Source organism: Gracilinanus agilis, chromosome 3 (assembly GCF_016433145.1).
Source record: "Gracilinanus agilis isolate LMUSP501 chromosome 3, AgileGrace, whole genome shotgun sequence".
In the NCBI taxonomy this organism is placed as follows: Eukaryota; Metazoa; Chordata; class Mammalia; order Didelphimorphia; family Didelphidae; genus Gracilinanus; species Gracilinanus agilis.
The window spans coordinates 254,094,013-254,107,092 of NC_058132.1; the positions used below are offsets into that span (position 1 = coordinate 254,094,013).

Genomic DNA, 13,080 nt, shown 5'->3' on the forward strand with positions numbered 1-13,080 from the left:
TAGAAATCTATTCACTGATGGGGTGATCTTGGGCAAGTTGCTTAACCTCCCTGGGCCTCAGTTTATTCATCTGTAAAATGAAGAGGTTGAATATAGTGGCCTCTGATGTTATTTAATTAAAAATATTTTGTTGCTAGAGTGATGTTACTAGTACTACAACAATATAATATAGTGGAAAGACCCCCTGGACATCAAGCAAAAAGATTTTGGTTCAAGTTCTTGCTTTATTGCTTATTGTGTCTCCTTGGGTAAAAAACAACTTCTCCCTGAACCTCTGTTTCCTCAACTTCAAAATGGAATATACTATTTTTCCTATTTCATGCAAGTTTTGGGAGATGAAATAATGCATGTAAAATTCTTTCAAAATGATAAAGGGTTACAGTATTACTATTGCTATTCCTCAATTTTTATTTATTTATTTATATATTAATTTATTTACTGTTATATTTAGTTCCAATTTGTCTTTCTCCTCTCTCAATATTTATTGAGAATCGGTAAATGTGTCTGAGATGTAGAGTAGAGCTAATTAACTTCAGATGTGACTGAGCTATTTGTTCTAACCAAGAATACCATCCATTTCAGTGGGACCTGACTATCGTTGCAACAACCACACAGATTTCAGCTGTAAAACAAATTATCGCTGCATCCCGCATTGGGCAGTGTGCAATGGCTATGATGACTGCCGGGACAACAGTGACGAGCAAGGCTGTGGTATGACTTGGGATCAGGAATTGAGAGTGGAAAGAGATAGGTGTTGTTTCCCTACCCCTCTCTCATGGCAACTGAGTGAATATCTTCTATCCTTTTCCTTTTCCCATTTCTTACCCCCCTCTGTTATACACATCTTCCTAACTTGCACCAGAAAAGTACCACAGGTGTTACATTCCATGCAGATCTTACCATATGTAAAGTCCTGGATGAGGAAAAACAATGTAGCATCAAATATAGGAACCTGTACAGATCTTTTCCAAATGTGAAACCCTTGTCTGTAGGAACAGCTTCCTATTTTTCCTTATATCAGGCTCCTAAAAAAGGATCATTTCCATAATGATGTATTTAGTCATTTGGGCTTTTCATAATCTGAAAGTCTTTCTGATTTAATTTATGATCTTCTTCAAGTGCTGTGTATATGTGCACTACAGAGAAAATTTTATAGGGATCTAGAAGAGAACTACAGAAATATTAAGGAAATCTGAATGGGGAGGAGGGAAGACATTTTTTCTAGACTTCAAAGGCATTTATGTTTTGGTCTGGGTTGATAGAGAAGCTAGAGAAAAGGTGAGCAATAACAATAAATTTTGGCTAATGGCAATATGATGATGGATAAATGATCAATGAAGGAGACTTGTTGTCCTATCTTTGGTAAAGAGTAGTATCTAGAAAACTGTTCATTTTCCAGCAGTGTTGTGAGAAGAAATGGGTTTAATTTTCAGAAACAAGGAAATTCTATATTAGTTTAAAAAAAGGATGACATGGAAGGAGTATTTTAAGACACTGGAATATTAGAATCCCTTTCCTTATAGATCTTTAAGAATTGAATTGCAGTATAATTATACTTCTGTTCTACAGTAAACTAGCATTTATTTTTCCCCCCTTTCCTGATGGCTTTTTAAAACTTTTGCAATGCCTGTGGCTTTCAGAGGAAATGACTTGCAATCCATTGGGAGATTTCCGTTGCAACAATCACCACTGTATTCCATTACGATGGAAATGTGATGCCTTTGATGACTGCGGGGATGGATCTGATGAACAGAACTGCAGTGAGTTTTTAGTGCTTCCATACTGTCTCCTATACTGAGATTCAAGCTTCTTAATTCATCTTTGTCATCTCACTTTTTTGCATTAGTTCATAGGATATTATTTTTATTTTTAATTGTGAGCCATTCTTCCATTGAAATCACTCTGACTCTTCTCCATAATGTGATGGTTTGGGTTTTAGGAAGTTGTACCAGGAGACTGCAAGTTCTGGATGGAAGATTCTTGAGTGTAGGTCTAGCGGTAGGTTTCTGTTGTCTAAAGGCCAGCCAAATTAACTGGAAAAAGCTGGAACTCATCACCAAAAAGGTGGCTATTAGATGAATTTTTTCAGTCACAGTAACTCTGGAAAGTTATCTTCTAAGGCATGGAGGATTTATATTTGGCATAGTTGGATGAAATATTTATAGACAAAATCACAGATGCATAAAGCACTAAAGTGAGCTATCTCAAATAAAAAATTAGGTTTGCTGGTATGCAAAATTTAATTCAGCTCATCAAAAAGAAATGACAATGCATCATCATCATCATCATTATGGTTATGAGTTTTCAGTTCCATCAGAAAGAAATGCAATAATGAGAAGAGAACTAAACAATACCACATATGCAATCACTGAAAGCAATGTTCTTACAATTATTTGCAGTGAGAGAGAGAATGAGGGGATTACCTTGAGCTAATGCCATCTCTAAAAGGAGTTAGTGATGAAACTTGGTGCTAGATCCTATTATATATATATCTATATATTTACATATATGTCTATATAGATATCCTACTCATCCATATGTAAAATATGTGGTTTTATTTCATATATGGTCATTACTAATATTTTATAGTCATTATCATGTATTTAAATTTTTAAAAATTTATTTGTAATATTTAAAATATTAAGATACTGAGTTGATTCCCTCCTCTCTCTTCCTTGCATTAGAGAAAAAAATATATGTTTATATAAAACAGTGTCTTACTTATTTCTATTCATCATTTCTTTCTCTGGAGGCTGACATAAACAAGTCATTCTTCAAAGAATACTTCTATTGTTTTCTGTAATGTTCTCTTGCTTCTGGTTGTTTTGTTCTTCATCATTTCATGTAGGTCTTTCCATCTTTTTCCAAAATTAATTTGTTTGTCATTTCTTATGGTACAGTAGCATACCAGGACAATTATATGCCACAACTTGTTTATCCATTTCCTAATTGTTGAGCATTCCCTCAATTTCCAGTTCTTCACTACCACAAAGAAAGGTGCTATAAATATTTTAGAATATAAAATTTCTTTCCCTTTTTCCTTGATCACATTAGGAAATAAGTCCAAGAGTGATATTACTGGGTCAAAAGGTATACATAGTTTTATAATTATTTGAGTATAATTCAGATTGCTTTCCAAAATGGTTGGATCAGTTCGTAGTTTCATCAACAATGAATTAGTGCCCCCCATTTTCCTATTTCACCACCAACATTTGTTATCTTATAATTTTCACCAGTTTGATGTGAGATCATATTTCAGAGTTGTTTTGATGTGCATTTCTCTAATCAATAATGATTTAGAACATTTTAAATTTATATTTTGTATTGATATTAATTCATGTTTTAGAGCCATTATATTTTGAGCCACACTCAAAATAGCATGTATTTATCTAAATATATGTATAGATTTGTTAGTTCCATAAGTATCTTTGATATCAGACATTCATCATAAATATTGGATGTATATTGTCTCTTAAACTAGTTGCATTGTGTTCCTGATTATCTGAGAAAAGTTAACCTTTATTTTCCCAAGAGTCAGATAAATCTCTTGTTTTAGTATATCATGAAGTCCTAAATGATAACCCAAGGACAATTGTTGCAGTGAACTTAAAGTTGATGTAGAATACTTTCTTTTTATAGGTTGGACATGTAATGATTTACTTCAAAAGAATTTGCATCCAAGACCATCTCATTCCAGTAATCTCAGTTTAGAGCCCCCATTTACACTTTTGCAATGATGTTATCTTTGATGTGCTTTTCAGAAATGAGATTTCATTTACCAATTATTTCCTTATTTTCTTTTTAAGCTCCTCGGGAGTGTTCAGAAAGTGAATTCCGTTGTAACAATCAACGTTGCATTCCTTCCAGATGGATATGTGACCATGACAATGACTGTGAAGATAATTCGGATGAACGAGACTGTGGTACCTATAACATATATCTATTTCTATCTCTATTTCTATCATTATCTTTGTTTTGATATCTGTAGCTACATTTACATTTATATCAATAGCTATATTTATTTCTTTGAAGGAATTGAATAATGTACCACTAAGAAGAACTATTTTTATTTAAGTGGTGACTTATTTTTTCTCTGTCAGCTTTATTCTTATAGTTTAGCAGTCTAGTTTTAATTTAAGTTTTAAATGGAAAATTGAGAATAGAACTCTTGGAAATCACACGAAAGTTAAAATAGTGATTGTCCTACCTATTTCATATGCCTGAATGTGGTTCTCAAGAAAGTACAAATGGAGGTTATTAACCCAAAGACTTGACTAGAACAGGAATCAAAATGCTTTGATTCTTTATGTAGTTCTTTGATAATCCACCTTGGAGTGTATTTGGAGAAGACCAATAATTACATCAAAAAGATGGCAAATTAAGTCTATGAGTAATTGTATGAGAAAAGGCTTAAGACATGGATGCTATATAGTATGGCACAGGTGTAACTGAAGGAAGCATTTCACCATATGTGTACGAGGGCAGTACTTCCATATCTATATCTTGAAAGGGAATGGGTTTGGACCAATATGTTGTATAGTGGGAAATATACCATGTTGGGATTCCGAGGATTTAAAAAAAATTCCTGTTCTGCTTACAACTATCTGTTGTGACTTTCAACATCAGCTTCTCTGTGCTTACATTTCTGCATCAATCAGATGAGGGGACTGAATTACTCTGTGGTCCTTTTTAGTTCTTAACGTATGATCCCAAATGATGAGGATTAGTTGGATCTATTATTAGCTGAGTATGAATGATGAGAGTATTTTCGTAAATTTTCATTGTCTAGAATTGAGGACCTGCCATCCTGGATATTTCCAGTGCACTAGTGGGCACTGTGTGCCTGAACGATTCAAATGTGATGGAAGCGCTGACTGTCTCGATTTCTCAGATGAAGCCAGCTGCCGTAAGTCTAGTTATTTGTATTGAAAACATATATGAAGGAGTGTTTAAGTAAACCCATTATGAGGAACAAAATGCCCTTGTTTTTTATTCAGCATTCATAGGTAAACTAACAATTATCATGGGGGTCTGATTTAGTCTATTGATAGATTTAGTTTTATCTGATGTCTTAGCCAGTATTGTTTATATACACTCTAACAAAAAGAGAATATTGATAAAATCCTTTCAAATGGCAGTAGTGATTGTGTCTATGATAATGAAATTGTGAGAAGAGTATCAATTACTACCCTGCATGTGTGACTGAATTATTCAATTTTAATAGAAGTATAGTAGATCCAATGTCTTTTTTTTTTTTTTGGACAGAGTGCTAGACTTCAGAAAGAAGTCAGGAAAGTTTGTGTCTCAATTTAGCCTTAGATACTTACTAGTTATACAACCCTGGTCAAGTTACTTTACTTCTATGTGCCTTAGTTTCCTCATCTCTAAAATAAGGATAATTGTCACACCTGTCTCCCAGGGTTGTTGTGAGAATAAAATCAGCTACATAAAATTAGGAAAAAATGTAATTAATAATATAATCATTTTTGTAAAGCTTTATTCAAATGCCTTTATTATTATTGTTATCATTATTATTGCTATGATGAAGTCAATTGCTGTGAATAGATATTTATAGTAGAAATATGTATCATATAAAAATACACATACATAATTGTAATAATTATAAAAAAGAATGTAAAAGAACTTTGATGAGGTGTGAAACATACTGAATTCATGGAGGATAAAGGGTCCAGATTCCCCATGTGAATAGAAAAACAATGAAAAAAAATTATGACACAATCATTAATAATTATGACTCTATTCACTCTCATTAATTACTTAATGAACACTCATGTCAAATAGTTCTTTAGAATAAATAATCTCTTAATAGAAATAATATAAAATCATATACAGATCTGCTTTTAATAGTGATGAGAATTAGTTATTGTTATAGCCATTTCTGTTCTACCTGGGTAGAACTTGTGTATAGAAATAGACACATTTTCAGATATATCTCTAAAGATGCTATTTCATTCTGTTGCAAATTGGAGGCCACACACAACCTGGCTATATTTTGATGTCTCTCCAAAAGGGATAAGTTCATTAGCTTTTGTATACTAAAGATTTCCAGTTGTTGTGTTAAGGGAATTTTGGTAAGCAGGAAATCAGTTGGTATTTAGTGTTAGGTCAGTGAAAGGAAAAACAGAAGTTGTATTCGAATAGAGCATTTATAAGATATAAAAATTGCCTTTCTCCTGTCCCCAGTCACTAATCTTTCCAATAACTGAGCTGTGTCTCTTTTTTTCCACACTAGCCACCCGTTATCCTAATGGCACCTACTGCTCAGCTACCATGTTTGAGTGTAAGAACCATGTGTGTATTCAGCCTCTCTGGAAGTGCGATGGTGATGATGACTGTGGAGACAGTTCAGATGAGGAGCTTCACCTGTGCTGTAAGGGCAGATAATGGAATGAATGTATCTCCCACCTTGGGTCATTGAGTCATTCATTAAACATGTTCTTGGGGGTGGGGTGGGAGAGGGTACAGAGAAATCCCTGTCTCTAGGAGCTCCTAGTCTAATGGGGAGACAATATGCAAACAACTATGTACAAACAAGATATATAAAGAAAAAGTAGGAAATAACCAACAAAGGGAAGACACCAGAATGAAAAGGGATTAGTTTTACCTCTTGAAAGAGGTTTTTAGTTGGTATTTTAGTTGCAATTTGAAGGAAACCAGGTAAACTAGAAGATGGACATGAGGAGGGAGAGCATTCCAGGCTTGGGGAACAATTAATGGAAATGTTAAGAGTTGGGAGATGAAGTGTCTTATTTGAATAACAGCAAGGAGGCCAATGTCTGAAATCAAAGAATATGTGAAAGAAGGTGTGTAATGTGTAAGAAAATGGGTGGTAGGAGGGTAATAGGTTATGAAAGGATCATGAATGCCTGAGGATTTTGTATTTGGACCCTGGAGTGATAGGAACAAGGATGGTCTTTACCTGGTACCTTTTCTCTTGAGGTAGCGATTTCACACCTTTGTGGACTTGTGACTTTTTTTTTTTTTACCATTCTTTGTGTTCTGTATGACATATATTTGCTTTTTGAAATAAAAGGGAATTAAAATGAGTTATGTTTTAAGCTTTTTATAGCTCCCTTTGAAATAATTAAAGACACTGGATTATCACAAAATCAAAGGGAGATTTACTTCTACAGTGGGTAGAAGTTCACTCTGCAGGAAGAAAACCTTCCAGCTTTTTCTCTATAAGAATTTACCATCTTTGGGCAATTAGGTGGTCCAGGTCTGAAGATAGGAGGTCCTAGATTCAAATCTGGTCTCAGACACTTGCTGTTTGACTCTGGGCAAAGTCACTTAACTTACTGCTCTTCTGTTTTGTAACTTATATTTAGTATCAATTCTAAAACAGAAGGTAAGAGTTTTTTTAAAAAAAGAATTTACCATCTCTACTTCCAAGCCTCTCCCTCTTCTCCTTAGTTACCATTTCAAAGTTACCATTTAAAGTATTATTGAGCCATTATGACTTGTGGCTATTTTCCTTCACACCGTGAAGTTATTTTAACTTATTTCAGGTATATTTTTATAGGGATCCCATACTTTCATTCCTGATAATTTCCTTACTTGTTAAATTCTAAGCAAATATCTTAGTAGTCTGCAACTGTAAATGAGGTAGGGAATTGAGAACACAGCTATAAAAATAAAACTTTGAATCTTAAGTAAATCTAGGTTCTTTTATAGCTATAGTTATATAGTTATTTTATAGAGATTTGTTCATAAATCCCCTATTTTTTCATTTATTTTATTTGTCTCTCCAGTGCTGAGTGCAGAGTGTGTCACTCAGTAAATGCCTATTAATTAATCAATTGATTATAGCTTCATTCACAAATAGGGCTAGAATTTTCTTTTAAATTTTGGATAAAAATAATTAATTTTCAATTAAATTTCAATAAAGCTTTTTATGAACATTGCATATAGCTAGCATTTTCCATATAGTTCTCTCAACCTTTTCCCAAAGAAACTCATTAATAATCTCACATATTTTTAAAGCATTTTAAAGTATGTAATTCTTGAAAGGTAAATAACTCATGCCATGTAATTGAAAGCAAAGTACAATTTGATCTACTTCACTCAGCAAGATCTTATTAAGTTGCACACATGTGTACGTGTGTGTATGTGTTTAGGTTTTGTATTGGGGATTAATCTGGGTTGGCAAGAGGTTGGATCTGTTGGTGGAATTTCCATTGTTGAAACTTCTTTCATCAGTGCCTACTTACTAGGCACTGAGAGATGAAAAGACTTGCCTATGGTCCTATATCAGGCAGTCATGAGAGGCAGGATTAGACTCAGAGTCTTCATGATCTCCTTCTCTCCTTCTCTACCATGCCCATCATTATAGGCTAGGGTGGACACAAAATCAGTTGAGGACGTGGTCTTTCCTCTTGAGGTGTTTATACTCTAGGAGGGAAGATAAGATGCACATACATGAGCAGCTAGAGAAAATTTCAAAGGCAAATATGTTACTGAGTGACAGGAATGGATAAGGATGACATGTGTAATCACAGAGGGAATCCAAAGCAATACTTTTTTATTTACTAGCTGATTCATTAGTGACTTTGGGCAAATCTCTTTTTCTTCATCTGCAAATAAGTGTGTTGGACTAGATGACCTCTAAATTGGGCTCTAAATCATTTAGTAGGTCAGCCAAATGGCATTTTTTAAGCACCTACTACTATGTGATAAGCACTGTGCTAAGTGTTAGGGATAAGAACAAAGACAAAAAAAATAGTTCCTGCCCTCAAGAAGCTTCTAGTCTAATGAAGTTATGTGTGAGGGTTGTGATGGTGATATTGGTCACAATTACAAACAGATTTAGAAGGAAAATCTTTCAGCTTATTTTAAAATGAGAATAATGAAGTCACTCTACAAGTGACTTCATTTCTCCTAACATATATTCAAAGTTTAATCTTGCTTTCTTTATTTTTAGTGGACAATCCCTGTAATCCACCCTTCCGGTTTCGATGCGAAAATAATCGTTGCATTTATAGCCATGAGCTGTGCAATCAGGAGGATGACTGTGGGGATGGAAGTGATGAGAAGCCAGAACACTGTAAGTGGATGCTTATTCCCCAAATTGATCCTTTTTAAAAGGAATTTTGCTTTCAGGAACTCAGTTCACTTGATCAAAGATTTAGTGAATGCCCTGTGCTTACCTGTTGGGTTTACAGAGACTAGAAAACAAGCAACCCCCACAAAGAGTTTACATTCTACCTGAGGGATAGCTCATTGAATAAAAGAAATATAATAAAAACAGAGGAAGAAGAGGGTCCTGACAAATGAGGCAAAGCAGGGAAGCCTTCACAGTGGCGATGGCACCTGAACTGAACCTTGAAGGAGGAAGTAAGAATTCTGAAGGGCAGAGAGTGCATTTCAGGCATGGAAAGAGCTTATGTGAAAGCCAGGAAGTGAGAGATAGGATGTGGCATCTAGGTGACCTCCATTAGGTCAGTTGGGCTCAAACATACAGTTTTTGAAGGGGAGAACAGTATGAATTAAGACGGAAAAAGGTAGGGGGAAGCCAGACTGTTAGAGGTCTAATAAAATTAATAATAATAAAACTAGCAGCAACAATAATAATGAACTGCTACTCTGAATCAAGCACTGTGCTAAGTGTTTTTTTACAGATATTTCATTTGATTCTCAAAATAACCCTGTGAGATAAGTGCTATTATATATCTTTCTATTCTATTCTATTATGTCATGTCATGCCATGTTATGTCATATTATATCACATTATTATATGTATAACCTATATAAACTACATATATAATATATTTGTATGTACATTATTATATTATATATCCCCATTTTCAGGGGAAACTGAGGAAACTGAAGTAAACCAAAGTCAAGTGACTTGTCCAGGGTCACACAGATAGTATATATTTGAGGCTTTAATATCAGGCTTAGGAAACTAGTCTTTTTACCACTTTCATACAGTTTTTGGAGAGAAAGAGCATCTTCAAGACATAAAAAAGAAAAATAAAAGTAACTAATTTTGGGTAGAATTAAGAGTAACTAATGGCAGTAGGAGAAATTATCTACAGAGACAATCTCTAAATATCATTCTGAAATTTATTGTGTGCTACAGTAGAAAAAGTATTTTTTTTTGGCATCAGACAACCTGGATTCAAATCCTTCTTTGTCACTATGTGATCTTGAGCAAGTAATTTAATTTCTCTAGACTGCATGTCCCCTAAAGTAGGAGGCTAGACTAGAGGGGCTCTGGTGATCTTTCTAACTCTAAATCTGCAATCTGTCTAGATATAGGTATGTACTTCCTTTTCAAAGAACTGTTTGAGCTAAATATGCTTGCATAAATTATTTTGAAAACCATACAACACAACTGAACACACTAATAATTAATGAGAAGAAACATAAGGGAAACATAGGGGTTTTGTGTAGTTCCAAGAAAAATAGGTAAGTATCCAAACAATTTGACAAGATGAATTGATTGCAAGGTCCCAGAATGCATCTTTCACAAGTAGGAATATGTTTTATTTTTTTTCTTTCTTTTTTAAATTGTTTTTCTGGTTGAGATGCTAATACAATATAGGATTGCGCAAAAAGACAAAATAGAGAAAAGAAAGAAAAACTAACGACTTGGTTTATCTACATATTGTAATGGCCAATATTAATGTGTGTTAGGGGTTTCTGAGTTGTTCAAACAGAAGCCCAAATTACAAATGGCCCAGATTGTCCTCTGTGACTGGAATACACTTCTTTATCACCTCTGTTGATTAGATTAGCACCCCAAGCTTCCTTCCAGACTCATCTTACACCAGCTTTTTTCTGACATTCTCAGTTGTTAGTATTCTTCTTAACCTCTGAAAGAACTCTGTATGTAATTTATATTGATATATCTCTGTTCTATGTTGTTTTCCTCACATGGAATGTAAGCTCCTTGTGTTTAGGAACTGTTTCTTTTCATCTTTTTATTCCTAACATTAGCTCTATACCTTGGATAAGTAAATGAATGACAGATTATATCCGTACATATATATATATATGCACATATGAATATTATATGTGTATGGAGATAACTGCCTGATGTATGTTGCAGCACTGCCACAGTGAATTCTGATGCTCAAACACCATTGTCCAATTATTGCTGACTGCCATCACACAAAGCATAGTTTTGGCAAAATTTTTGCTTTATTAAATGGAAAAAAGTTGATAAAAATTATTTTCTTTCTCTTGAGAAAATCAGGATAAGTATCAAATGGTGGTTCACATTTCATAAATGAATGATGTATTGCTCATCAGCGATGAAATTAGTCATGATTTGATGTAGGGTTGTTAATTACGATCTGTTTTAGATGATTAATCACACAGATTTCTCTTGGTACCTTAAAGAGCAACACTACAGTATTTCTTATCTGAATATATTTTTAAAAAGTGAAAATTCATTTTCCATAAGAGGAAAATTATAGTTTAGGGTTGCATGGGAGTAAAAATTGAATACTATTGAATTTTATCTGAAATGGAACTAGGAAAAGTGTTATTTTTTCCATCTGGAAGATCTTCCTAATCCTTTTAAATTAAGCACATAGTTGCTCATTTACCTGTTAAATCTGATCTATATGAAGAACCTCCATTAAAATCTTACTTCAATGTCATGGAGGTGGACTTTGGTTTTCAAAGGCTAAACCAATAGAGAGCAAGGACCCTGAAAGAAACTATCAAGTGGAAAAAAAATGATGTATGGGTCTATATTATCACCGGAAGACCAAGGTAGCCTAATTTAGGAGAGACTCATGGAAGAATTCTACCAGATGATGGTTATTTTTGGCCCTAGAAACTCATAAGTAATGCACTAAAACAGAGAGGAGTGTCAATGAATGGATCAGCTACACCAAAGAATGCACAGATAGTCAAAAGAAGGAATATGAGCAAGTTATGAATGTTTAATTTCTCCTATTCTCTTATTATTTTCTTCTATAAAAGTATCTTTTACGGTTATCTAGAAAATGGATTCTCTTAATGTGCTGTGTCTTGGATCGCCACGAATATCATATAACCTTTGTTATAACCTTGGACAAATCACTTAATCTCCCTGGTTCTTTAGGTTTATAACCTATAAAATGAGGCAGTTGGACTTCAGGTTCCTTTCTGACTCTAGATCTCAGATTCTATGATTGCGTCCTACTTGGGAATTGTATGATCATGAATTATTTGGCCGTATTAAGGGTATGTGTAGATAGACCTGTTTTGATGGAGGTGAAGCTATAGTTAAAAGATGTTTACTTCAGAGACAGTTTATGTGGATAGTAGGTTATGGAAAGTGAAAAATGTTAAAACAGGATTCTGCCCTCCCTCTTCCACTGTGAACTGAATCCCCCTTCTCTGAAACTGAACACATTGCATCTATGAATTTAGATGTGGATCAGGTCAGAGTGGACACTCAAGAATGGAATCCTGGGCAACACCCCCCCCCCAAAAAAAAACAAAAACAAAAACAAAACAACAACTAATTTCCAAGAAGGAATCTTGACTTTGAACCTTTTTTTTTTTAAAATGTAGGTATGAACTCGACCACTAGACCTTGTGAGGAAGATGAATTCAAGTGTGGCAATGGACACTGTATTCCTTTGAGTTATGTGTGTGATAACTTCGATGATTGTGGGAACCATTTTGATGAGACAGGCTGCAGTAAGTCAAACTTATGATAACATTATTATTCATTTGTAATAATGATGTTATCTCCTTGCACTCTTGATTTTGCTCCTTTCCTTCTTTCTCTAGGACTTTGTTCTGGTCATTGCTTCCTCTTTCTCATGTATCTTTTAATTTCTCTCTCTTGCTCTCATGCTCAAACCATAAACTTTCCTTTTTACCCTTCTACTCCATTGAGTTATTATCCTGCCTTTCTCTTTTAATTTTACTGCTAAATTTTCTTTAAAATATTAAAAAAATGTACTTAATATTTTTGTTAAAGTTTTGAGGTTGTCTCCGTCTCTCCCTTTTCCACTCCACACTAGAAAAAGCATGATTTGAGAAATATATATATTTGTCAAATCATATATATATATATATATATACATATATATATATATAAATGTACATGGA

The 13,080-nt window shown here is 34.0% G+C and overlaps 1 protein-coding gene across 1 annotated transcript in view; it reads left to right on the forward strand.

Annotated features, from left to right (window-relative positions):
* Positions 1–13,080, forward strand: part of LRP2 (LDL receptor related protein 2) — a 255,109-nt gene that overhangs the window by 200,352 nt on the left and 41,677 nt on the right. The window contains exons 56-62 of the mRNA XM_044669095.1: positions 583–711; positions 1,641–1,760; positions 3,807–3,923; positions 4,790–4,906; positions 6,254–6,391; positions 8,942–9,064; positions 12,535–12,663. Coding sequence (XP_044525030.1) covers positions 583–711; positions 1,641–1,760; positions 3,807–3,923; positions 4,790–4,906; positions 6,254–6,391; positions 8,942–9,064; positions 12,535–12,663 — 873 coding nt within the window. The remainder of the gene's footprint in view (positions 1–582; positions 712–1,640; positions 1,761–3,806; positions 3,924–4,789; positions 4,907–6,253; positions 6,392–8,941; positions 9,065–12,534; positions 12,664–13,080) is intronic.